Source organism: Coturnix japonica, chromosome Z (assembly GCF_054131305.1).
Source record: "Coturnix japonica strain WE chromosome Z, WE-NBRP24, whole genome shotgun sequence".
NCBI classification, from domain to species: Eukaryota; Metazoa; Chordata; class Aves; order Galliformes; family Phasianidae; genus Coturnix; species Coturnix japonica.
This window is the reverse complement of record NC_140702.1, coordinates 47,491,454-47,517,805: the sequence shown is the minus strand read 5'-3', so window position 1 is coordinate 47,517,805 and position 26,352 is coordinate 47,491,454. Positions and strand designations below refer to the sequence as shown.

At 36.5% G+C, this 26,352-nt stretch overlaps 1 protein-coding gene across 7 annotated transcripts in view; it reads left to right on the top strand.

Annotated features, from left to right (window-relative positions):
* Positions 1–26,352, top strand: part of JAK2 (Janus kinase 2) — an 84,337-nt gene that overhangs the window by 53,041 nt on the left and 4,944 nt on the right. For all 7 annotated transcript variants that reach the window (XM_085528422.1, XM_015848916.3, XM_015848915.3 and 4 more), the window contains 15 exons: positions 1,244–1,355; positions 3,017–3,203; positions 4,243–4,367; positions 4,755–4,889; positions 6,515–6,602; positions 8,518–8,645; positions 9,143–9,281; positions 10,203–10,354; positions 10,842–10,992; positions 11,624–11,760; positions 13,004–13,193; positions 14,070–14,194; positions 21,396–21,568; positions 22,425–22,542; positions 25,039–25,152. In XM_085528422.1, coding sequence (XP_085384548.1) covers positions 1,244–1,355; positions 3,017–3,203; positions 4,243–4,367; positions 4,755–4,889; positions 6,515–6,602; positions 8,518–8,645; positions 9,143–9,281; positions 10,203–10,354; positions 10,842–10,992; positions 11,624–11,760; positions 13,004–13,193; positions 14,070–14,194; positions 21,396–21,568; positions 22,425–22,542; positions 25,039–25,152 — 2,074 coding nt within the window. The remainder of the gene's footprint in view (positions 1–1,243; positions 1,356–3,016; positions 3,204–4,242; positions 4,368–4,754; positions 4,890–6,514; positions 6,603–8,517; positions 8,646–9,142; positions 9,282–10,202; positions 10,355–10,841; positions 10,993–11,623; positions 11,761–13,003; positions 13,194–14,069; positions 14,195–21,395; positions 21,569–22,424; positions 22,543–25,038; positions 25,153–26,352) is intronic.

Sequence of the window (26,352 nt, the reverse complement as noted above, 5' to 3'; positions counted from 1 at the left end):
TTTCACTTATGTAACTTAAAGTGCTTTACATTTTTTCCTTGTTTTTCACTTTGCAGAATACAATACCGTGTTGATGTATTATCAGAAATAGAACGAAGGATTGTGGCTTTAATTTTCTCCTCCTAGAATTCTGTCTTTTGTTCAAGCAAGACACACAGCAAAGTCATGGTGCTGCTTTTTACTGAATTATAGTAATTAAGAGGGCAGCAATGCGTAATGCCATAGAGGAACTCATGTTTTAACTGCAGCCTCTATCAGTTATACTATTTGAGTTTCTAAAGAGGAAAAAGTCAAATTCATATACAGTAGACTGCTATTCATGTAAATTGGAGGGTTTGCTTGTTTTCAAGGAATCCTGTTTCCTTGTTCTCTTTCTCTGTATTTCTAGGGAAGAATTTCAATACCTTACTTAGACTTCTTTTCTTAATATGGGAGCTTAGGAATGTTTTCTTAGGCAGAAAAAAATGGGCGTTAGCTTTAGGTACAGAAAGCTCAAAGGCAAACATCCACAAAATATGTTGCATAAAACTGGCACCATTCCACTAATACAGAATGGTTCTGGAGATTTCCCAGTGACAGGCTGTTTACATTTCAAAACTTCTCTTTTGCACCTTGCTAGGTGCAAAAAAAACCCATGTATTTTGCACCTAGACTAATCCCATATATTGATTTTTTATTATTATTTTTTTAATTTAGAATTCTTTAGCTTGATGTTCTATAAGTACAGGACTTTCCACACCTTTCTCTTTGTTGTAATTCCTTGAGATAAATAGAAATAGTTAGCAATGACTTGTTTAGCGGGAGGTTAGTTGTTATAGTAACAAATGAAGCTTTCTATCAAATCCTGTTTTTTATTAGCCCTTTCCCAGGTTAAACTGTTGTATTCCATGCGACTCCATGCGTATTCCTTGTTTTTTAGATGGTTTCACTCAGATGGGTTCTTCCATAATGGAAACTGAGTCATGTCATAAGCTCAAGGCAGTACCTTTTTAGACTGCAAAGTTTATAATCAAATAGGTCATTGAGTTTTACAGTGTTAAGAATAATTACCACGTTCTTTTGCACATAAGCAGCCACTGTGACTACTGGGAAATAGAGAGGCAAGTGAATTATCTCACAGGGGAGTCTAAAACTCAGAATTTGAATTGTCATTGCATTAGATATCTTACAGCAGTGCTCAAAAGTCAATATCTGGTCTTGTTCTTTAAAATTAAGCAGTATTAATCATTTTCTTTTTATATAGCATGGACTTTGCTATCAGTAAACTGAAGAAGGCAGGCAATCAGACTGGCTTCTACGTTCTTCGTTGCAGTCCTAAAGATTTTAAAAAGTACTTCCTCACATTTGCTATTGAGGTTTGTATTCTGGCGTGGGCAGTACTACTTTGATTTGTTATGTTGTGATAAGGAGCACGGGAAGTTCAGTAAATGATTCTGGATTTTCAGAATGCTAGTATGATGTCTCTTTATTCTTCAGCTACTTGTGCTAGATAGGCCTATTTTCCAGGGTCATGAGAAATACACCAAAATAAATCTATGATGAAGAGTCACTGGCACAGATCATATGCCCCAAAAACAAAACAGGTAGAGGAAAGAGAATTTGGTAGTTTGGGGGTTGGGAATATAGTTGTTCAAACTATTGTAATTGTTTGGGTGCTAGTGTAGGGTTTTTAGTGATTTCTGTTGTTTCTGGCACAGTAGGACTTAGTTACTGAGTATACAGTTGGTTCCTATGGTGATCTAAGGTTGTCTCTCATTGATGAGTGTTTATAGGTTTGGGTCATACCCTTCATCCAGCCAGATTATCCAACACATGTTATGTCAGTGTATATCTTCAAGATATCTGCTGTAAACTAGATGAGAAGCTGCACTTGAAATGCCTACAATTCTTGTGCTGCTGAAAAGCCAGATGTTCATCTGCTCTATGTGATTGCAGTTAGTGATAATGCAGCACTTTAATAGTGCTGTTACATAATTACATGGTCTTGTTCCAATATTGATCTTGTTCCAAGGGTGGGATTATTTTTAATTAAATGAACAGAGCTATTTTTGTTTGTAACTGGAGAAAGTAGCATACATAGCTTTTCTTACTAGCTTTGCAGCAAGCTATTTGATTTACTCAGTTCTGCCGCAAGTAGGTATTTCTTTCATAATGATAAAATAACGTTGATTTGTGGGTGAAGTAAAGAGCCATTTCTAAGACTAGTTTAGTAAAATTTTATGTCTAGACACTGAACTGTATTAAGGATTTTTTAGGCTAAGAGAGAAGTCCCTGAGTAAGTTTAGGGTCAAATTCTGAGAGTGAAGCTTGCCATTAACTGACCTGGTTGCATTTGTTTTTCTTGTTCTAATTATTTCTGGGCAAGCCTTTAAAAGACTTTTTAGATTTGGAATTTGTTGGAATGTTTTCACAGCGTTAACATGAAGGATTATGAAAGCATTATTATGAACTCCTCTTGATTAAAAATGTCTAATGGTATATTTTCAAGATATGTCAAAATAATTATGTGCATATTGAGAGCCTACTGTACTAAGAATTAATTGCTTAGAACTGCACTGTACACTGCAGAAAAAAACAGAAACACACCTTAGATCTCCAAGTACTTGTGAATATGAAGGAGTTTGCGCTTTTGGGCTATGGCTTCCAACATTTTTCTGTTGTTATTTTATTATCCCATGTAACAGTAAAGAAACCTTCATTGCTAGATCTGTAAATATGAACGATCTTTCCTACGTTTTATGTTTTCTCAGAATGATACTTGGAGATTTGTTAATGTTTGTTCACCTTAGTGCTAACATACTAATTTCAGGGATGGAGAGGGAATCTTAGTTGTGTTTTTGGTTTTGTTTTGTTGTTGTTTTTTGTCAGAATCACTGTTACGTTGTGAGTAACAAAATAACAAATGGTAGTAATGTTTTACTGACAGGTGTGTTCTTTAGGATACTGCTGTACATTTAATTTTTTTAACTAGTAAGTATTGATCAATTTTCTTTTCAATGGGAAAAAATCTCTGCAGCGCGAGAATGTCACTGACTATAAACACTGCTTAATTACGAAGAATGAGAATGGGGAATTTAATCTTAGTGGAACCAAGAGAAGTTTTGGTAATCTTAAGGATCTGTTGACCTGTTATCAGACAGAAACTGTCCGCTCAGACAGCATAATTTTCCAGTTCATCAAGTGCTGTCCTCCAAAACCAAAAGGTAAGAAAGGGTAGTTTATTTCTAAACAAAAATGTTTACAACTTATAAAGATTTTAAAGTAAAATAACAAAGTAAATGACTCTCAGGTAGGTAGGTACACATATTGGCTTATGTGGGTTCTTTTCATTCCACTTACCTGTTTGTTCATCATCTTTGTCACGTTCTTCATTTTTACTGACTGCCAGTTTTTACTTTGTTGTGACTTGGCCTTCTAGACTGCACTGATAGCCATCCCAGTTTCATTGTTATAACTGAAACTATTTATTCTTATATATACATATATATTCTTCTATAATTCCAATGGAATGTGTGTGGATGCATTTATTCATCAATCAGAAATTTTCATATGTTTAAAAGAAAATAACTACTAGATGTTTCATTTCTCTCTGTGGAAAGCCAATACAGTCAAAAGCTTAGAAGAGATTTAATAAGTAAATGCATTTGGACATCACAGAGAATAACTGCATAACCCAGTAAGATCAAACACAAATGTTTTATGTGCACCAGAAGTATAAATTTTGAAACAATCACACATGCTTGTATGGATATACCCACAAATACATATCTATCGGCTTTGGTTTCACTAATGCATTTGCTGTATACATCTCTGGTAGCAGTAAGGCAGTGAGGATCACTAAAGTGCTTCTAGGGCAAAAATATGCAAAATCTTTAGACAGGTGTCAAAATGATACACATGTCTTCACATTATGAAGTGCTTCTGTAAAGAAGCTTATTACTTGCCCTCTTTCCACCACTGCTTGTTATTACAAATACAGCAGGAAAAAAAAAAAAATGAAAGGAGGCAGGAGTAGTTTCAGAATGTTTGTCGAAAGTAGGAGTACTTAAACAGTGCAGTACAGAAGCAGTAGGAGAAGGAGAAGCAGCAAAAACAGTTTTTGCTAGTCAGAAAAAGTGAATTATTTACCAAGATACTCTATAGTTTTTAAAATGAATTCATCTCTGATGTTGCCTTTTTGTTGGATTTACAGCTTCCAAATATTTGTGATTTTTACAGCTCAACTTCTCTTTCTTCTTCCAGATAAATCAAACCTCCTTGTCTTTAGAAGCAATAGCGTCTCTGAAGTACCTTCATCACCAGCATTGCAGAGGCACAATGTCAGTCAGATGGTCTTTCACAAAATCCGGAATGAGGACTTGATTTTTGTAAGTCCGCTAGTTGCTTCTGGTTGTAAATGTTGGTTTAGTAAGTACTACATAAAAACTCGGTATATATTTATAATAGCTTTTACTTCCTTAAAAAAAAAAAAAAAAAAGTGTCCTTTTGAATGCAGTGGTAGGGTTTTTTTGTTTTTTCTCTGTAGTTCTTTCAGCAGTTTGTTACCTAAGATTCTTGACAAGTTGGTAGCTTGTTAAATAAATAAATATAATAATAATAATAAATTAACAAGGATTTCAACTGTTCATGGTATAGTTGCTTCTTTGACTCCTTAGTCTGGCTTTGGAGGTAGACTAGCTGAAAAGTTTCACTCATATGCATTGTCTGTGGTGGAAGTTTTCTCATTTTCCCTTTCCTGCTTTTTGTGTTTTTAGGAAGAGAGTCTTGGACAGGGCACTTTTACAAAGATTTTCAAAGGTATAAGGAAAGAAGTGGGAGACTATGGCCAGCTCCACCAAACTGAAGTTCTTTTAAAGGTTCTGGATAAAGTGCACAGAAACTACTCTGAGGTTGGTATTACTGTCAATTGCAGCATACTTGTCCATCCCATATTACTTCTGTTACAGTAAACAACTTGTTGTGTTTGTTATATGATAGAGGGGTGACTGTTGAACAGAGCTCATTCTTGGCCTTGTGAAATTGGGAAAAATAGATTTGAAACTAGCTCTGTGAACTTCACCTGTATATTTCATTTCCTTTCTCCCCCCTGTCTATCACAATTTAGAACTACCACACAGAACCAAAAAATAGTAATCCTTCAGTACTGCGCAGGTAGCACAGGAAAAAGTTTGACCACAAACCTGTACAAGTAAACTCATTATCTGCATGTGAGGTACCAACTTATAGGGGAAAATTTCATTTCATTTTGTTGACTGTTTTCTATTTATTTATTTGTTTATTTTGAAGTCTTACTAGGTCTCCAGTAAAACAAATATTTCACATCAGGCTATAAAAAATCAGAAACATGAGGAACACTTGCCATACGTAGAATCATCTATATCTAATTAGTCTTCTAATGTTTGAGTGAATCTGTGAGCAGACCTGAAATGCAGTTTTGCAAAAAGCCATGCAATGGTAGTATAATTAAGCTCAAGAATGCATAAGTGAATATTTAATTTTAAAAAATAAACAGATGTACTATTTCTTAGTATTTCGGTGCAACTCAATATGGCTGTTTCTTGTTATTCTGATTATATAATAGTTTCAAATTCCTAATTAACCTAACAGCATTTGCAGTAAGACAGGAGAACCAGTCTCTTATTCAGTGAACTTTTCCACTGCTTAGGACATATCTATATTTAAAAGTTAATTAAAGAAAAGGAGAAGAAATTTCCAAGAGCTAGTGTCAAAAGCAACATATACATACCCTTTGAGCATATGAAAGTAAAAATTACAATAAAAATAGCATGTATTTGAATTTACAGTAATTGCATAATATGCTATCTTTTAAAAATAGTATAAAAATAAATTGTTAAAGGAACTCCAAGAATAAAGAAATAAAATATGATCCCTGTTGTAAAATATGCTAACCTCCTCTCATTGGGGGAACAATGTGTACACAAGGAAACATATCTGGAGATACCACTGAAAAGAAAAATTACTGAAGAGATAAAAGTATTTGAAAATTTTCTAACAAGGTCGGGTAAGGTATCACAGTACAGGATGAGGGATATAATAGTTCTCGTCTTTTAGCTTAATAATGTTCTATGAAGAAATAAATTGGAAACTGAATAGTGCATTATGAAAGAATAAATTGGAAACTGAATAGAGCATTATGAATTTGCTCATTGTTTACTTAACTAATATAGAAGATTCTCTTTAAGATGTGGAGATGCATCTGCCTGTAGGAAAAGAGGCTGATAACTCTCCTAGAGTGTGGTTTGCATTTTAAAATAAACAAACAAAACCCACAATAACAGCAAATCAAATTAAAAATAAATAAATAAATAAATAAGCACAAACCAAACCAAATAACATCCACAAATAAATAACATGAAATTTCGGACAGTCTTTGAAATTAGGAGGGAGGTGAATTATTTAAAATACATATATTTAAACCATATGCACTTTTTTCTACAAATGTGTCACAGTTTTTCTTTCACTGATCTGTTTTTTCTTCCTCTCTTTCTCAAAGTCCTTCTTTGAGGCAGCAAGTATGATGAGCCAGCTTTCTTACAAACATTTGGTATTAAATTATGGAGTCTGTGTGTGTGGAGAGGAGAGTAAGTATCTTTTTCACTAATTATATACAACTGCCATTAACGGGTTTTTTAAAGGGGGGAAAATGGGAACTTGTTTCCCATAAAAAACAAAAAACTTCACATACTGATGAAACATTAATAGTAGCAAAATCCTTACCTTATCTACAGGAGTATGTCCTACAGCTTAGCTTACTGCACTGTAATTATTTATTAATAAGTTGTTGAGAGCACCTGATATATAATTATAGCACCTCATAATTAAATCTTAATTTTGGATGGCTGTGCAGTTCTTATGCGTTGTCTTTGAATATGTGTTACTGGCCCTCACTTCACCAGTTTTCATTTTAATTCAGTCCTTGGCAGAAATGCCAGTTTGGACTAAAGTTATTTTTTTCTTCTACTTAACTGCTTGTATCAAAATAAGGCGTTTTTGTAGTAATTGTATATTGTGTAGACTGTGGCCTTCAGTAAGAGAAATGGAATTTGCAATGCAAGGAAGTTGGGGGGAGGTTGTGGCTTTTCTTACAAAGGTTGGGAAGGCAGTACATTTTTTGTCTCTAAACATTTAATACTGGTTTCAATTTTAAATACGTCTGCGATTACCTTTCCTAGTTCATTCATGTTATCGTTCCTAGAGAATACAGATGAAGTTCCAGATAGATGGAGTATATAACATTAAAACATGGAAATAATAAATTGCTAGTTATCTATGCGTGGGTATTATTTCTCCCTTAGATCACAGTCAGCCTCCGTAGTCTGTTTTTTTCTGAAGGTGAGGCATACAACATATTACTAAGTGGCAGTTAGAAAGAAGTGGAAAGAAAAGGTGTTACTTGTTCCCTGCATTAGAAATTTGGTGTACAGACTTGGGAACAATTGCTTCACATAACTGTTATTTAAAAGGAAGTTTGCTGTCTATAAAATAACGTTATAAAAATTAGTTTATTTTCTTTAGACAAATATAAAACTAGTAGTTTCCATTGTGTTCAGAGTGTAAAAAGCACTACAATGTGAGCATCCTCACTGCACTTTCCTGAGGAGGGTGAGAGGAGAAGGGAGATTCTGGGCTTCTTTCTCTGGGAATAGTAGTCAGAGCAGGCAGGAATGGATTAAAGCTGCCAACACAAGGTTTACATTGGACATCATGTAAAATTTATTCACTGTGTAGATGGCCAAACATTGGAACACACATCCTAGAGGGGAGGCTTTTGGATTGTGCCCTCAGTAATATGCTTTAACTTTTGGATGGCCCTGCCATGGTCAGGCAGTTAAATTCAGAAATCTCTGTAGGTCCCTTCCAGCTGCACTGTTATATTTCATTTTGCAGCTGAAGACAGGATTTCCATACTGTAATTTAAATTTTTATATTGAAATAGATTGTGCAGTACTGTGAAATGGATCTTGTTTCATGGGATGTTCTCTGTATGACTGTGTGGAGACATATGTCATACATATATCTAAATGTTTGTATTGTAAATTTTTATTGATCTGTTTTCAAGAAATCTCTTTTTTCATAAGGTGTCTTATTTTCCGGTAACATTACAGATTATAATGTTATATATATAACATATAACATTGTTGAAATGTACATTGTTTGACTTAGTGGATTCTATGCTTAGGAGGAACTATGTTATTTATTGTGCCTTTGGAGTGAGGGTGGAAGAATGCTCACTGAATTTCTTAAGGTGGAAACCTGATTTGTGAAATAAAGATTAAATCTTGTAACTTTGCATTTAAGTGGAAATTAGGTAGGCTTTCACACCTTGAAGAAATGTAAATTACATGAAGTATTTCTGACACTATTAAGATGTCATATAGATTTGAATTTATATTTTGTCAGTGGATAATGAAGAAAGAGATGGGTAATATTATGGCCTTGAAGTTCCATTTATTTATTGTTGGTTTTAATTGTCACACTTTTAATATCTTATATCAGATATCCTTGTACAAGAATATGTGAAATTTGGATCTTTGGACACATATTTGAAAAAGAACAAAAACGTTATTAATATCTTGTGGAAGCTGGAAGTTGCCAAACAGTTGGCATTAGCCATGCATTTCCTGGTAGGTAGTTTATTCTTCATTTTTTGTTAATGGTTGAGTTAAAGTGTTTCAGTTCAATGCATGTAGAGTGACTGAGCTATTATCCTCTCTTGAAACTAAGTGTTGAGTGCAAAAATAAGATGTTGACTGAGAGCTGAAGTCAGACCTTTGTACCTTACATAAAATGTAATAGATTTTTTTCATTCTTTTGAAGTGTTCCTTTTGACAGAGTTTAACTGTTCTTGTATTCATTTTAAATGTATTGTGTTGATGGACCCATTTGTTTAAGTTAACATACTTAATATAAACAGGAAAACAAGTAGATAATTAAAATGACTGAAAATTTGCATAGAAAAACTGAAAGGAACTGATGAAGTGTCTGAGGTTTGATCAACCTCATCTCTGATCATTATTTTCTTTTTTCCCTTAATGCTGGTTTTTTTGTTTTTTTTTTAAATAGCTGTTCAATCGTAAGGGTTTTTTTTAATCTTTGTAAAAGATGCCTTTCTGTTTATCAGGAGGATAAAGGCCTTGTTCATGGGAATGTCTGTGCAAAGAACATCCTGCTTATCAGGGAGGAGGACAGGAAGTCTGGAAACCTGCCTTTTATAAAACTAAGTGATCCTGGCATCAGTATCACAGTTTTGCCAAGAGATAGTAAGTCTTTGTACCACCTTCCTTTTTTAATGCTTCTGACTTGAAAATTGAGATTATTTTTTTTCTTGCCACCTTCTGCTTACTTTTGTTTCAGTAAGCCACATCTCTATTTTGTCACTTTAAAATAATCCCTGAGAGAAGCATAAGGTATGTGCAAGATCCTTATGCTAATGAAACGGAAGTAATCTTAACCATTTCTGAGTCTTCCTAATTTTTTTGAAAAAATGAACACTTTTTAGACTAGCTAATTTTATGTAGAGGATATAATGTATCTAAGAGATTGTTAGCAGCGTAGTGCCTATAGCCCAGTAAGCCTTCGTTAACCTTAAATATATCATATTCTAAAAAGATTTATGTCTGCGTTAGGACAATAATGTCTTTCAACTTGTTACTAGACTCACTATTAAAAGTTCAAAAATCATGAAGTGGGAAATCGCTCACTATGGTTACTTTATACTGCTGTGCCATGATGTATCAACAAACAGTAAAGTACTTTTGGCTCTTTGCTATCTAGCTCTTTCATGACAGCTATTAAATCCTTGATAACTTGGGGGAGAATATTAAAGCCAGAGCAAAAATATAGTGTGGAAATGAGGTTAGAAAAGTAATTATTAAAAATATTACTCTAATTCTGTAGTAAAACTAATGATCTTCTGAACATATGTTTTCCTAAGTATTCATAAGTATCACTTTAGTAGTATTTAATTCATAAATATTCATTAGCATTACTGATTCAAAAGTATTACTTCTGTAGATATTCTGTAGTTTCAAGAAAAGAACAAAAACTTGGTAAGGTATTAAAAACATGTTACAGAATGATATACCTATACTTAAACCATTTTTACTGAACCAAATGTATTTTAGAACTCCCTGGTTTTACTACTGATCTTAACATAATGTTTCCTTTGCATGACTGCTCAGTTCTTCTTGAGAGAATACCATGGGTTCCACCTGAATGTATTGAGAATCCCAAACAACTAAGCCTAGCTACAGATAAGTGGAGTTTTGGTACCACTTTATGGGAAATCTGCAGTGGAGGAGACAAACCTCTGAGTGCTCTCGATTCTTCAAGAGTAAGTGTCACTGGATCTGCAGTAGTGGCAGTTGTTTGGATACTTTAAAACATCTGCTGTTGTACCTAATCAGCATGCAAAATGGTGTGGCCCATAACCACCATAAGCAGCATCACAAGTTGTCTGATAGGCAGTGATATTAAGTGATGATTTAAGGATTCTTTTTATGTTGTTAATTTTTTTATTTTTATGGGCACAAAGTTCAGTTGTGCCGGAATTATCTTGCACGCATTTCTTTTCCTTTGTTATAACCTTAACTCTCTTAAAACAAAAAGAATTCCTTACAAGGTGCATCACCTTTGGTTGGCATAATTCTAGTTACACTGTAGTTGAATACCTAAAACCTGTAAGATGGTGTGTGTTGCTGACAATTCTATTTTTATTTAAACCAGAAATATTAGTGTTGACTCAGCAAGGGATGCGGTATCAAGCTATTACAACTCTTCATGGTTGCATGGTAAAAAGGCTTTTCTCCCCTCTATTCCAGAAACTACAGTTTTATGAAGATAGACACCAGCTTCCTGCTCCCAATTGGACAGAGCTAGCAAATCTTATAAACAACTGTATGGATTATGAGCCAGACTTCAGGCCGTCATTTAGGGCAATTATACGTGACCTGAATAGTTTGTTCACTCCTGGTGAGTCTGTGATACAAAAGGATATCAGAGAGGAAAAAAATAATAGTTTCTGCTGGTTATATTTCTTATGGTGCTTTCCATTTCAGTATTTTGGCCTACAACCATTCTCCAACCCCATAGAATTACTGCTGCTTAGTTTGTTGTAATAAAGAATATGTTAAAAGTTAGTGTGAAATAAAAATAATGTTTTTAATGATGATTAAAATGTCTGCCTTAAATATTCTAGTCCTTAGTCAAATGTATTTGCAAAGGTCTTTCTTATCTCTGAAAAGTAAGAGTTATTTTACTAAGTGGAAGATGCACATTATCACAAGCTCTCATTAAGTTTTCATTTCTTCCCTCTATAGTGATGGAGTCATTGTATAATAGCTGCTGAATTTAAGTTCAGTTGATCTTTTAGAAAAAAAGTTTATTTGGAGATTACAGCAAGACTTGTAAAAAGTCAAGTTACTTGTCGGTTTGGTAACATCTTGTCTTTGTGCTGTATAGAAATAAAGGAGGTTGCTAATATTCTACTAAGCTCAGAGTATGTCTAGTAATGGTAAAAGATGCATTATAGTAAGTTTATTTCATTTTCCTGTTTGCTTCTCTTTTCTTTCTTCATCCTTTTTATCTCCCTCCTACACTTAAGATTATGAGTTATTGACAGAAAATGATATGTTACCAAATATACGAACTGGAGCTCTTGGATTTTCTGGGGCCTTTGAAGATCGGGACCCAACACAATTTGAAGAGAGACATCTTAAGTTCTTACAGCAACTTGGCAAGGTAGAATATTTGGAAAATCTCTAATTGCCTAAGAAATAGCTACCATTTTCAATTGTCTTCTAATAGCCCTGTATATGTTAGTAACATTAGGTGCTTCCATTACAGAAATGAATAATTCAAGTCTTATCTGAGCACAATGGAAAAAAAGATTTAAAGGAACTTGACTGATGTTTTTAGGCAGAAGAAAGGTAGCTCGTTTCTACTTTGAATCCAGTCACAAGGAAAGGCTTAAGATTTCCAACGCAGAGCTGCATCTGATGCTTAATTTTTTTTGTTTGTTGGTTTTTATGCTTGGAATTCATTGATAGTTCTTTCAGAGAAATCTTGTATAGAAACTACGAGGTTGTTGGTTCTTTTTTTTATATGCATGTGCTGGGAAGTCTGACTGTGAGGGCCCGAAACTCAACAGTGTCTTTGAGATATCTGTGAACCTCAAACTTTTTAAGCTTTAGAAATCAGCATTTGGTTAATATTTTTGCAAGTCATTGCATTTTGGCTGTGGAAAACATGCACAGACAGATGACTTCAGTGGAGTTCTGTCAGTTGCACTAAGCACCATTATTCCAGAATGGTTTCTCACTTTTTATATTGGTTACTGACATGTAGCTACATGTTGGCTTGTCTCTACTGGTGACAAAATCTGAAAGCAAAGTCGCAGAACTGCTTCTATTTGCAGATGATTATTGGCTATAAACAATAGCGTAGAGTAGGGAAAGGAACTGAGTTGCTGGTGATGACTGCAGAAACAAAGATAAAGAGTTCAGAGAAGAAGAAAGTAGAACAGAGAATGGTAGAAAAACTACTGAAAATCAGAGAGGAGCCGTGAACCAGGAGGAGCCTTAATGTGTAGTTCTTTATAAATGCAGGAAAAGAGGTACCCCAGCAGGCATTATGAGAGTATAAGCAGAAATTTGTGAAGAAAGGAGAGAAAATGAATGCATATTGCCCTCCTTTTTTTCCCCCAGTGTTGTTCACATCCTTTCATAGAGCATGTTTCACACAGATAGTTGCTGCAGAAATGTCACTGTGATCCTTTACTCTTAACTTCTTTCAGGGTGGTTTTGTGGTATTTCACTTAAATAATTATTACATAAATAATAACATAATAAATGTTACATAAATTTCATTATATCACTTCAGTGTTATATTACAGTGAGCACTGAGGTGTTTATAGACAAACACTGGGAAAGAGAAGATAATGTGGACTAACTTTTTAATTCACATATTTCTGTTTATGATCTAGGGAAACTTCGGCAGTGTTGAGATGTGTCGATATGACCCCCTGCAGGATAATACTGGGGAGGTGGTGGCTGTGAAAAAGCTGCAACATAGCACGGAAGAGCACCTTAGGGACTTTGAAAGAGAAATTGAAATACTTAAATCTCTGCAGCATGATAACATTGTTAAATACAAAGGAGTGTGCTACAGTGCAGGTATGTGCTGTGTTGAATATACCTTAGATTGCATAACTGAGCATGTATACTGCAAGAAATTCAGATAAATGTTTACAAAAGCCATTGCCTAGTAACTTTTCCAAAGGAAGTAAAGTCTGTTAGGTACAGCTTCTCATTTTAAGATGAATCTTTTTTTTTTTTTTTTTTTTCAGTCAGCTTATGGCATAATTTTTATGATTTTTAAAGAACAGGTTGTTTTGACTGGTTACGGAGTTGCTTCATCTTAAAGCAGTGAATTTGGAGTTAAGTAGGAACATTAAATCATTTTTTTTAACTGTTCTTATGTTTTCTTTAATGTGATGCCTGAGAGTGGACAATACCTCTTCTTGTACAACTATAATATAGTTGAATAATAAATTATTAAGAAGGAGAAAGTTTCAGAAACATATGTATTTGAATGCATTACTGATGATGTTGAAATTGAGTGAAAGCACAAGTTTTGTGTAAGATCTGATTATTTAAAAAAAGGAAGTGTTAAAAGTTGAACAAAGTTTTGAAGATTGTGTAATTGCTAACCAGTGGATGTCAGTTGTCATCCTGAGTTTTTACCTCAGCAAAAAGGAGGAATGATGTGAACACAGGTATATATGTCTGGCACTTGTTCTTTACTTCTAGCAATAACAGTATTTATGAGATTATCAGTATTAAGCACATACTCCTTGTGGTCACGTTTAAATAAATGGCATTTCTGTAACAAGTACAAATGACAGATGGAAAAAATGCATACTAATGAGCATACAGTAAAATGCATTTCTGTTGGTGAGACTTTTTTATTACTTCAATACACTTCTAAATATACCTATTTCAAAAGTTTGTGTTGAAAAGTAACATGAAATGTTTTATTCATTCTAAAAGGTCGCAGAAATCTGAGATTAATTATGGAATATTTACCATATGGGAGTTTACGGGATTATCTGCAGAAGCACAAAGAGAGGTTGGACCACAAAAAGCTTTTGCTGTATGCATCTCAGATATGCAAGGTAAGAGAGCTTTCAGATGACTCACATTTTTTGACAAATTTAACAAATAATCGTTTTTTTAAGAAATTAGTTGTTTTGGTATATATTTTATTATAGTGTTAGGCAAACATAACACTAAAAAAGGTGGTAAGGTGTACTCATATTCAAGACCTTGATAAAATTCTGAGTATCTTTGTAATCCTTAGTGCAAGACACTGGCACTGATCTCTCTACTTACTGAGGGAGAACTATATTTTGAGGGTCATTTATATTTATGAGTTATATAGACTAATTCAAAAGAATTAAACCCTTTTTTTTTTTTTTTTAGTGAAAGTTGGATTAAAATTTTGAAGGATTTAGTGTGCTCATTCAGGCAAACTGTTCATGGGAAACAATAACTGATATTTCTTATATAGACTTAGTGACTTTTAGAAATGAATATCTTTAACAGTGTTTGTGCATTTGACAACTTTACTGTAAGATTTAAGTAATATTGGCATTTTGATCTAGTGGAGGGGGAGGTACCTGATTTCTATGTGAAAAGCTAGAGGCTATGAAAGTGCCTAGAGCTGTAAAAATTAAGTCTCACTGGCTGACAGTGAAAATACTTCATAAATTCTGAAGAGGGGACCTTATTACCTTATGTCTTATTATCTCAGAAGGAAGAAGCATGCCTGCCTTAGATTTATTCTGTTACTGTGTTTGAGATATGAGAAACTTTGGATACTTCAGATTTCACTGCATGTTTACTACCTCTAAAAAAATAAAAAATAAGATAGACAAACGGACACGTGCATATTCCCCTCTTATCTTAAGGCATGTAACAAATATTTTAAATTTCCTCTCCACAATTTCTATATTAAACAAGGAAATGGTAGGTTACTTAATGAGCATTCTTCAGGGTATATAGCCATTACATGCTGCCACATCTAAGGGGAGGTGAGTGGAAAGATGATGGAGCTGCCTAAAAGGGAGCCTAAGGCAGGGCAGCCATCCCCACGCCTTAAGACTTCATCTGCTAGGAAAGTAAGAAGGGTGGTCATGGTGAGTGACTCCCTTCTTAGAGGAGCAGAGGGCCCCATATGCAGACCGGACCCGTGCCAATGGGAGGTGCACTGCCTTCCTGGGGCCCGGGTCAGGGACATAACCAGGAAACTCCTTAAGGCCCACTGATTACTTTCCACTACTAATATTCCAGACAGGCAGTGATGAAATTGCTCAGAGAAGCCTGAACACTATGAAAAGGGATTTTAGGGGTTTAGGGTGTTTACTTGAGGGAGCAGGAGCTCAAGTGATGATTTGTTCTATACCTTCAGGGGGAGTGAAGGGACATGGAGCAGGCCTGGAAAGTACACGCATTGAATAAATGACTCAGAAGCTGGTGTCAAACCAGAAACTTTGGGTTCTTTGACCATGGGGTAGCTGTCTGTCCATGGAACCCGCTTATCTCAAAGTGGACAACGAAACCTGGCTCAGAAGCTAGCAGGGCTTATCAAAAGAGCTTTAAACTAGCTACATTGGAGGTAGGGACAAAACAGGGCTCACAAGAGATGAGCCTAGGGGAACAGTGCTTGAGCTGGAGATGAGGCAGGTGGCACAGCTGAAGTGCATGTACACCAATGCACGCAGCATGGGCAACAAGCAGGAGGAGCTGGAAGCAACTGTATGTCAGGAGAGCTATGACCTGGTTGCTATTGCTTGAAACATGGTGGGACAGCTCCCATGGCTGGGGTGCTGTGATGGATGGTTACAAGCCCTTCAGAAGGGATAAACAAGGAAAGAAGGGTGGTGGTGTGCCCTTTATGTTCAAGACTGTTTTGAAGTTGGAGAGCTTGGAGTTGGGTGTGAAAAAGTTGAGTGTCTGTGAGTAAAGGTCAGGGTAAAGGCCTGCAAGGGCAAAATCTTAGTGGGGGTCTGTTGTAAACTGCCTAATCAGGATGAAGAGATGGATGAGGCATTCTACAAGCAGCTTGTGGAAGTTGCATGTTTGCCAGCACTCATTCTTTTGGGAGACTTCAACTTCCCTGATATATATTGGGAATATAATATGGCACAGAGGAAGCAGTCCAAGAGGTTTCTGCAGATAGCTTCCTTATGCAGCTGGTACGGGGACCTACCAGGGGTGGTGCCGTGCTAGACCTTCTCTTCACTAAGAGTGAAGGACTGGTGAGTGAGGTGAAGGCTGGGGACTGTGTTGGCCATAGTGACCACAAAATTCTAGAATTCTCTGTTCTTGGAGATGTCAGAAGGGTAACCAGCCAAACTGCTATCCTGAACTTCTAGAGGGTGTACTTTGACCTGCTCAGGACGCTTGCTGCAGGGGTCTCGTGGGAGTCGCTCCTTAAGGGTAAAGGGGTCCAGGAAGCCTGAATGCTCCTCAAGATAGAAATCTTGAAGACACAAGAACAGGCTGTCTCTGAATGACGCAAGGTTAGCCGTAGGAGAAGATGACAGGTGTGGGTGAACCGGGATCTGTTGTTGAGACTCCAGAAGAAAAAGAGAGTCTATGTCCTCTGGAAGAAAGGACAGGCTACTTGGAGAGATTACACCGGCTGGTGACCCGTTAAAAGTGGTGTCCCCCAAGGGTAGGTTCTAGGGCCCATCTTTTTAACATCTTCGTGGATGATCTGGATGAAGAGATTGAGTGTACCCTCAGTAAGTTTGCAGATGACACCATGTTAGGAGGTGGTATTGATCTGCCTGAGGGTAGGGAGGCCCTCCAGAGGGATCTGGATAAGCTGGATTGCTGGGATGAGGTTAATGGGATGAGGTTCAACAAAGGTAAGTGCTGGGTCCTGCACTTTGGCCACAATAACCCCATGCAGTGCTATAGGCTTGGGGCTGAGTGGCTGGATGACTGTGAAGAGGAAAGGGACCTGGGGATGTTGGTTGATGCTTGGCTGAGCATGAGCTGACAGTGTACCCAGGTGGCCAATAAGGCCAACAGCATTCTGGCCTGTATTAGAAATAGCGTGGCCAGTAGGAGCAGAGAGGTGATCATCCCTCTGTATTCAGCTCTGGTGAGGCTGCATCTCAACTATTGTGTTCAGTTTTGGGCTCCTTACTACAAGAAAGACACTGAAGCCCTAGAATGTGTCCAGAGAAGGCCAACAAAACTTGTGAGGGGTCTGGACCCCATTTCTTGTAAGAAATGACTCAGAGAGCTGGGATTGTTTAAACTGGAGAAGAGGAGGCTCAGGGAAGAACTCATTGCACTCTACAACTTCCTGAAAGGAGGTTGTGATGAGAAGGGTCTTGGCCTCTTCTCCCAGGCAACAAACAAGACCTGGGGAAATGGCCACAAGAAGTATCAGCTGAGGTTTAGACTATACATAAGAAGGAACTTTTTCTCTCAGAGACCACTCAGAGTGTGATCAGGCACTGGAATGGCTGCCCAGGGTGGTGGTGGAGTCACCATTCCTGGCAGTGTTCAAGGGGCATCTGGTTAGGGAGCTAGGAGTTATGAGCTAGTGGTTTTCTGTAGGTACAGTAAAGGGAGGACGGCTAAACTAGATGATCTTTTAGGTCCTTTCCAACCTTATGATTCTATGATCTTAGTAGACTTGTGCCTTTCACATTCAGGGCATTTGTGTTTACAGTAACTGTAGTAAAAGCCTTACTGAAACTGGGCTGTCTTTGTAAAACTTTTAGCTGCTGAACTTGGGACATGTACAGATGAATGCTGCATGCACCTTTAGCAGCTATTAATGTTTTCGTGGAAGTAAGGTCAGGTGAATTGTCTCTACCAAAGCCTCTCTTTGATGGGTGAGTAGTCTGCAAAGGAGCTGGAAAGCAGAAAACGTTTTCTGGTCTGTGGCAAGTGTCAGGCTTCTCACAAAGACAAAATACTGAATATGTGACCATCCTTTGAAAGAGGGTTCAAAAAATCTTCTGATGGATGGGTCCAAGACTAGAAGTCCTTCTCTCAGTCATAAGAAATATTCTTACAATTACTTTTGTAACAAAATAGCTATTGTCATCAGTGATGGTAGGTTACTGCAAACAACTTTCCTTGGAGTAAAGATGTGGAAAAGTCCAGCTCAGCACATTAGGGTGAAGGTGAAAGGAAATCTTTCATAGAATAAATACATTTTTCAATGCACAAAGGCAGCAGCCACTTACTTACTCTGGCACCATCTCAGCAGACTGTGAAGGGTCGGAAGATGTCTGCCCTGTTCCAGAAGAAGCTGTGAAAGCATTTGCAGACATTCAGGTTTAGTGGGAAGCCTGATGGAACCACAATGGCAGTGTTTCTCAGGACCCTGGCTTTTGTGACAAAAGACATCTAATCAGAGGATTGAAAGGTGGATTTTACAGACAGTAGAAGTATGGAAGGAAAATCTGGGTAACAGTTAAAAATGTGTGTATATGCATGTATGTAATGTAAATGTATGCTCACAAAGGAAAGAAACATTGAAATACTGCAGGTATGCAGGCTGCCAGTGTAAAACCAGAACAACAAATCAAATGACTTCTTTCTAAGTACTAGCATCAGCTAGGAGGAAGGAAGTTAGAATCTGCAAAATGCAGATAATTATGTGGGAAAACTTGTGCTTTCATGTAATCAAGCATGGCAAACGCTATTGGAATGTGGGGAGTCCACATAAAATATAGAATGACTTTAGTTGGAAGGGACCTCAAAGATGATCTTGTTCCAGCCTGCCTGCAGGGTTGCCAACCACTGAGTCAAGCCACTGATCAGGCTGCTCAGGGCCCCATTCATCCTGGCCTTGGAACACCTCCAGGGATGGGGCATCCACAGCTTTTTTGGACAGACTGCCAACACTTCACTGCCCTCTCAGTGAAAAAATTCCCTGACATCTAATCTAAATCTCTCCTCTTTTAGTTCAGAACTGCTCTTCTGTGTTCTACCACTATCTACTCACTTGAAAAGATGATTTTCCTCCTGCTTACAAGCTCTGTTTAAGTATTAGAAGAACATATACGTAAAGAAGTATCCCTTAAGGGAATCAAAGCCCAAGAATTATAGCATGTATTTTGCTTTGCCTTACTGTTACTGTGCTACTTGTAAAGCAGAGATTATTCTGATTGTGCTATGTATTTCTATTGTATTATTTTTCCTCAAAACAGCTTGATTTCTTTTTTTAATTTAATTTTATTTTTTTTTCCCACATGGGAGCTAATGCTTAATTTCCCTCTGGATAAAATCTCAAGGGTCTAGTGGCTCTGTGCTTAGTTTGGAATCTTGTTTTAAGTGTTTTCAAAGCAGACAGTTAAAATTTGACAAAAGCACTCAGTAATGATTTATTATTATATATTAAAAATATACATAATATTACTAAAAGGAGGTTGAAATACTTTTCTTTTAGCTTATCACCTCTTTCCCTTCTATATTTCTCATGTGATGTCTTCCAGCATCTGGAGTCTCTTCTATCTCCTGTGCATTTGTTGCTCTTTTTTGTTTGTTCTGAAAGTCTTTTTTTCTTTGCCACCGTCTTACTTCAAGTAAGACACATGAAAGAGAAATGAAGACTGTACTAAAAGGTTAAGATAAGTGTGCTTGCTTGCAGTGTATTTGGTTCCTTACTGGGACGTGGGATAAGTGTCCTGACTTGTATTTATCATACTGTGAAAAATAGTGCTTACTGTATTTGCTAATTGTGACATTTTACAGAATCATAGAATCACAAGGTTGGGAAGGACCTACAAGATCATCTAGTCCAACCATCCTCCCTTTACTGTACCTACAGCAAACCACTAAACCATATCTCGTAGCTCCTCATCCAGACGCCTCTTGAAAACTGCCAGGGATGGCAATTCCACCACCTCCCTGGGCAGCCATTCCAGTGCCTGACCACTCTTTGAGAGAAAAAGTTCTTTCCTGGTACAGAAATCTCTTCTGGTACAATTTCTGCAGATGCGTATCGTTGCACCTATAGTCTGATGCAGCTTGTGTAACTAGTGCTGCTTTTCTGGTGGCATGCAATAGAATTCTGTAATCAAATTAAAAGGAAAAAAAAAAAAAAAAAAGCAAATAACAAAATGAGATTCCTGACACTTCTCTATTTTTGAGGCTGTTCTTTTCTTCCCCTCTCTTGACACTACATTTTCTTAATTCTTGTTGGTGAGAGGCTGGGAATAATTCTATTTTTCCATCTCGTAGCGTTTGAAGTGTTTCATGTATCCTTGATGGAGGGCCCCATGACTGGTTTTTGCTTAGTAAAGGTGAAAACATTTGAGCAGTGTCATTGAACTTTACTCCTTCCTAGGTGTAATGCCAGAGGATTATGATTTTCACTCAAAATTTGATTGATTTCAAGTAAAAATATCTTTGAGGCTGGAAAACAGCTATTGTAACAGGAAAGTATCAGAGAAACTTAAGGACTATTTTCAGTACAGTATTTAATACTAATATTTTTCAGGATGTCGGCTGGTAACTGGTTTTTGCTTAGTAAAGGTGAAAACATTTGAGCAGTGTCATTGAACTTTACTCCTTCCTAGGTGTAATGCCAGAGGATTATGATTTTCACTCAAAATTTGATTGATTTCAAGTAAAAATATCTTTGAGGCTGGAAAACAGCTATTGTAACAGGAAAGTATCAGAGAAACTTAAGGACTATTTTCAGTACAGTATTTAATACTAATATTTTTCAGGATGTCGGCTGGTAACTTGGTAATGGGTAAGAGGTCTGTTTTAAACAGTTTTGAAGTGGGATGTTCTGAATATGCAGTGTTGCCATCTAATGGTGCAGGGAGGTTGCAAGAGACTTAAAGGAAAGTTAGACTTCTAAGTTGTACTTTTTTCAGAGGTTTCTCACTTAAAAAGAGAGAAGAGGGATCTTGTTTGATAAGGCAACTAGGAAAGGAGGTGTGAAGAATGTCTGGAAAGGCTAATTCAAACAGGTAATGAAAGGACAGGCTTCTCATCTGCCCTGCATTGTATAGCTTAGGCCAGACTTCATTGTTGTTTTCCTTTTTTGCCTAGTACTGGTGAACTGCACTTAGGTATGGCTGTAAAAGCCATCTAGCTACATAATCATAAGACACTTGTCTGAGAAATGTTCTCTGTCTAGCTATCTTCAGTTAAGGAGCATCCCTGCTTTTGGAAATATTAACTTAGTAGAGAAAGCAAATATTCAAGTACTGTGATTTTGGTGCATTCTCTTTGGTTTTAACTTTGAGCTTGATTCATCCTTCAGAGATAGTGCAGCCACTTAAAATAATTTTCTTTACTACTGTGTTTGTGAACCTTATGCTTTAGGGCATGGAGTATCTGGGCACAAAAAGATACGTTCATCGGGATTTAGCAACAAGAAATATCTTAGTGGAGAATGAGAACAGAGTTAAAATCGGAGATTTTGGATTGACTAAGGTCTTGCCACAAGATAAGGAGTACTACAAAGTGAAAGAACCTGGTGAAAGCCCTATATTTTGGTAAGTCTTCTATCAATACGTGAAATAAGGATGTGATGATCTGTGGTTTCAGAATGTTTTGCATATTGTGGAATTATGAAATGTGATTTACATTTCTGTTTTTAAAGCATTGTGAAAGTCGCATGCACGGTACTTGCTTTTACAAAATAATGTTGAGAAGTCCTAACTTTATGTATATTTTTACCCCCTCCCCCCAAAAAAAAAGAAAAAGAAAAAAGTCATAATTAAACAATGCCGCAGGGAATGTATTCAGAGAGGAAAGAAATCTAGAAAGCTTACTGGGGAGTGGGCTCCTTTAAGTTTTGGACCTTTGAACATGAATATGTATCTTTTAGCTGAGATCGTTTGGGTGAACTACCTGTTAGCCGAGTAGTGTTAAATAGCAAAGATAAAGTATTATGTTGAGTGTTGTTGTTGTGCAGCATTTTTTCCAGTAAATCTACTGCCCCAGAGGCATATTCAGCATTGCTCATAACTCAGCTCTAGCAGTGGCAAGTTCTTGTTGGAACAGCTGGAGTTGGCTCTGATCTGCCATGGGGCAGTCAAAACCATGTCAAAATCTTGTTTACCCTCACTGGATGTGGGAAAAATCAGTTCTTCCATACCAGTTAACCATATAAATAAATACATGTGTGTATATATATGTATATATATATATATATATAACCTATGTATAACCTATACATATATGTGTGTGTGTGTGTATACATATATATACACACACTATATATACATATGAGTGAAAGGTACTTTACTCATGAAACAAGAGTCCTATTCAAAGAAGTATCTCCAAAACTGGAAAGATACAAGTGATGTAGTGATGTACAAGTGATATTGGTTTTACCATGTGTTGCAGGTATGCTCCAGAGTCTCTTACGGAGAGCAAATTTTCTGTGGCTTCAGATGTATGGAGTTTTGGTGTGGTCTTGTATGAACTCTTCACTTACATTGAAAAGAGCAAAAGCCCGCCAGCTGTAAGTATTCAATTATTTTTTTTTTTCCTAGAGATTTTGGTTGTTTTTTTTTTTAAAAAAAAAAAAAAAGTGTACGTATTTTTCCTGTATTTAGATAGGTTGATATTTACTGAGCCTTTCCTGGAGCATATCGTGGTGTTTGAGACAGCATCCAATTGGAATCAGTTGCATGCTTAGAAGCATTAGCATCTAGGTATAAGAAGCAAGGGCTATATGGAAAATAGTCTGTGCAGATTTAATCTGCTCTGTAACCTCCAGCTGTTTGGAAAAGATTTTAAATATCTAATTAGAGACTTGCTTTTCTCATTCTTTATAGAGAGATCCCAGATGCAACTGTCTCACTGTAATATTACAAGTATTTTTAATACCACTCCAAATCTGAGGCCAAGCCAAACAAATGCTTAGACATTAAGTTGATTGAAATGAGATAACTCTTAGTTACTTTGTTATTTTAGCATAACCCAAGCTAATTAACTGAAGCTCAGAAAGGAGAGGGAGTTTTTCTTTTCTTGCAGACTGCTGACAAGTGTCCTTAAAGACACAAAATGAAGGAAAATACTACTTGTTTACTGCAGAACAGTTCTCCAGTTGGAAATAAAGTTCATAACATTACTTTTACCTAGAATTGCTCTACAGGCATTAGAGGAGAGGTAACTCAAATGTTTACTGGAGCTGTCCTCACTGTTCACCAGTGTCTCAGTCCTGGCAAATGTAGTTCTTGAGATAAACAATAACTGTAGACAAAATGTACTTGACAGACCTCTACATCAACTTCAGTGGAACTTAGTAATTTTATGCAATTACAGAAGCTTTCAATGAATCACAGAACCACAGAATCATAGGGATGATCTGGAGATCACCTAATCCAATCCCCTTGCTAAAGCAGATTCTAAAGTTGATTACACAAGAAAGGATCTTGCTGGGTTTTCACTTCTTCTGGAGAAGAACCTCTCCTTGTTTATCACTGTAAGATGACAAACTGGTAGTCTCTGCAGGCAGCCTGTTCTGTCACTCTCATGGTAGTTTTTTCTAATGTTCAATGGGTTCCAGTTTGTGCTCCTTGTCCTATCACTGGGCACCACTGAAAATAGTCTGGCCCCATCTACTTAACTCCCCCCTATTAAATACTTACAAGCATTGGTAAGGTTCCCCCCCAGTCTTCTATTCTCCAGCCTAACAGTCCCAGGTCTCTCAAACTTTCCTCAAATGCTCCCAGCCCCTAATAATCTTTGTGGCTCTCCACTGGACTCTGTCTAAAAGTTCCCTATCCCTCCTGTACTGAGGAGCCCACATTTGGAACAGTACTTCAGGTGTATCCTTACCAAGGTAGACTAGGAATAGGGGGTTTTCCTCCCTCAACCTGCTGACCATACTCTAATGCATGCCAGGATGCCACTGGTACTCTTGGCTACATGGGCACTTTCTTGATCCATGGCCATCCTGCTGACTACCAGAACACCCAGGTCCTTCTCTGCAGAGCTCCTTTCCAGCAGCTCAAACCCTAGTCTGTACTGCCACATGCAGCAGAGAAAAAATTCTTAAAGCAGGGTCAGCTCTCCTCATCTGATACCAAACACTGCAGATATGTAGAGTTCCTCAAAAGGACTATGAAATAGAAACTAATGTAGTAAGTCATTCAAATCAACATTTTCTGGGTTCATGATTTCGTGATAGTAGCCAGGCTGCTCTCCTGCTATGTGTCAAGAAAAATTCATCTTTTTCAATTTGACAAAGCAGCATGTGATCATCATTGTAATTGTTACTTGTGTCACTAACTTTGGCATTTGCACATTCCACAAGCAGTTATTTCACATCTTCATATTATCACCATTAGAGAAATTACGTAGCATTGGAAGAAAAACAATCCCTTTACATTATGCTTAGAAATTATTTTCAATTAATACTATTTTCTCATTTACTTTAGATCTCTAGCAATCTGAGGAATTTTTATTTATTTTTTTGTCTGCTTTCAGGGTTATGTTGATTCTTGGCTAGCAGGACTTATTTTGTAGCTGAGTTTAATTATTCTATCACTTCTGGCCTTTAATTACTGATTAATCCAGTTAATCTTTTTTATGCATTTCACGTTGTTATATGTAACAACATTTTGTAATTGTATTATCTGCTTTTTGCTTGACAGGATTTTTTCAGACCATCCTGATTTTAACATTTCAGGGATCTTTTAAGAATTAGCAGTAAGATTTGATCTTTTAAAAGTGGATAATCATCAGATTATAGTTAATATTTTAAAATAAGATTTTAAATAATAACTTTAAATCATATATCTATAATCCTAGTTTCCCCAGCTTGCCCTGAATGAATGGTGGTTGTTGATATATTATTAGAAATTGTCACTTATAATTTTCTTTGCTGTATGATACTCTACTTATAGAATTTCTGAGGTTTGTCTTATAAAGAGTTTTATCCAGTAATGATTTTACAGCATCTTTTTTTTCCCTTCAAATCTCATCTATGATACTTGGCCTTCTGTTTCAGGAATTCATGCGCATGATTGGCAATGATAAACAAGGGCAGATGATTGTGTTTCATTTGATAGAGCTTTTGAAGAACAATGGACGGCTGCCAAGACCAGATGGATGCCCTGATGAGGTGAAGTATTATTATATTAATATATTACTGTAGTCTTATAGGGGCTCAGTAAGGGTGAATATATGGTAAATGCAAACCAAATATTTCCTTCTGTGGATTACTGAAGAATTTATACAGTCTGAATTGCTGTGCTGTTATTTTATCGGTTACGTGATGGGTATAATCACATTTGTTTTCATGATACTTTAGACTATACTCACTCAGGAGCCTAAGATGTAGTCTTTTTGAATACATGAAATAGGATTATTATGACTACCACACTGGAGTACTCAGGCTTCTATTTTAAAAATGTAAATTTAGTAAGACAGTTAAGTTTAGTGTATGGAATTTCTTTCATAGAGGTCTTATATACATTCTTGCTCAAAATTATGTACTGTAAATTTCCTGATGTAGTCAATGTTTAGGAGAGAAACTTTAGTATCTACCTAGGGTTCAATTAATCATATTTAATTCTTATAAAAACACTATCTTTGTTATTTTCCTCTTTTTATATTTCTTCCTCAAGCATAGGAATTACTTACATATGTTTATCATGTGTATTATTAGTCATCAAGCATTCTTGGACAGGAGCTGCCCGCAGATTATGCATGTACTGAAGTGTATGAATTGGGTTTTATCTGTTTATGACCTTTGGATTTGTATTCTTATTGTGGATCTGGTATATGCCTCTGAAACAGTTTTGTGAGTGTATGTTAATCCGTGTTTTTTAATTTGCTAATACTCCAGGTGTTATAAAAATATTTAATTACTATTCCTAAGCTTTTATCTTAACTGTTCTTTTGAAGACGGTGCCCTTCAGCTTGAGTCAAATTGGTAGGGCTGGGTAAGTCAGTAAGAAAAGTAACTGAAATAGATACACTAATTTTTCTTCCTGTAACTTCTAGTCTGGATAGATTCTTGTATCTCTTTATGATGGGACACACCTGGCAGTGATTGCTGAAATAATTCTTGCAAAAATGCAGACAGGTGAGATGAAGGTCAAGTGGTCTAGCAGAGGAGAAAACCAGTGATACAGATGGGGCAGGGAAGCCATTGGACATGTATATATGAGTGCAACAGTTGTTGAATCACCAAGGTTTGAGTTTTCATAGATAATCTGAATGTCCTATAAATATGATAGTACTACATCTGTTTTATTGAAACTCTAAGGTCCACTGTCTGACGTTTCTACAGCTACCAAAGAAAGGTGGCAGTGCCTTT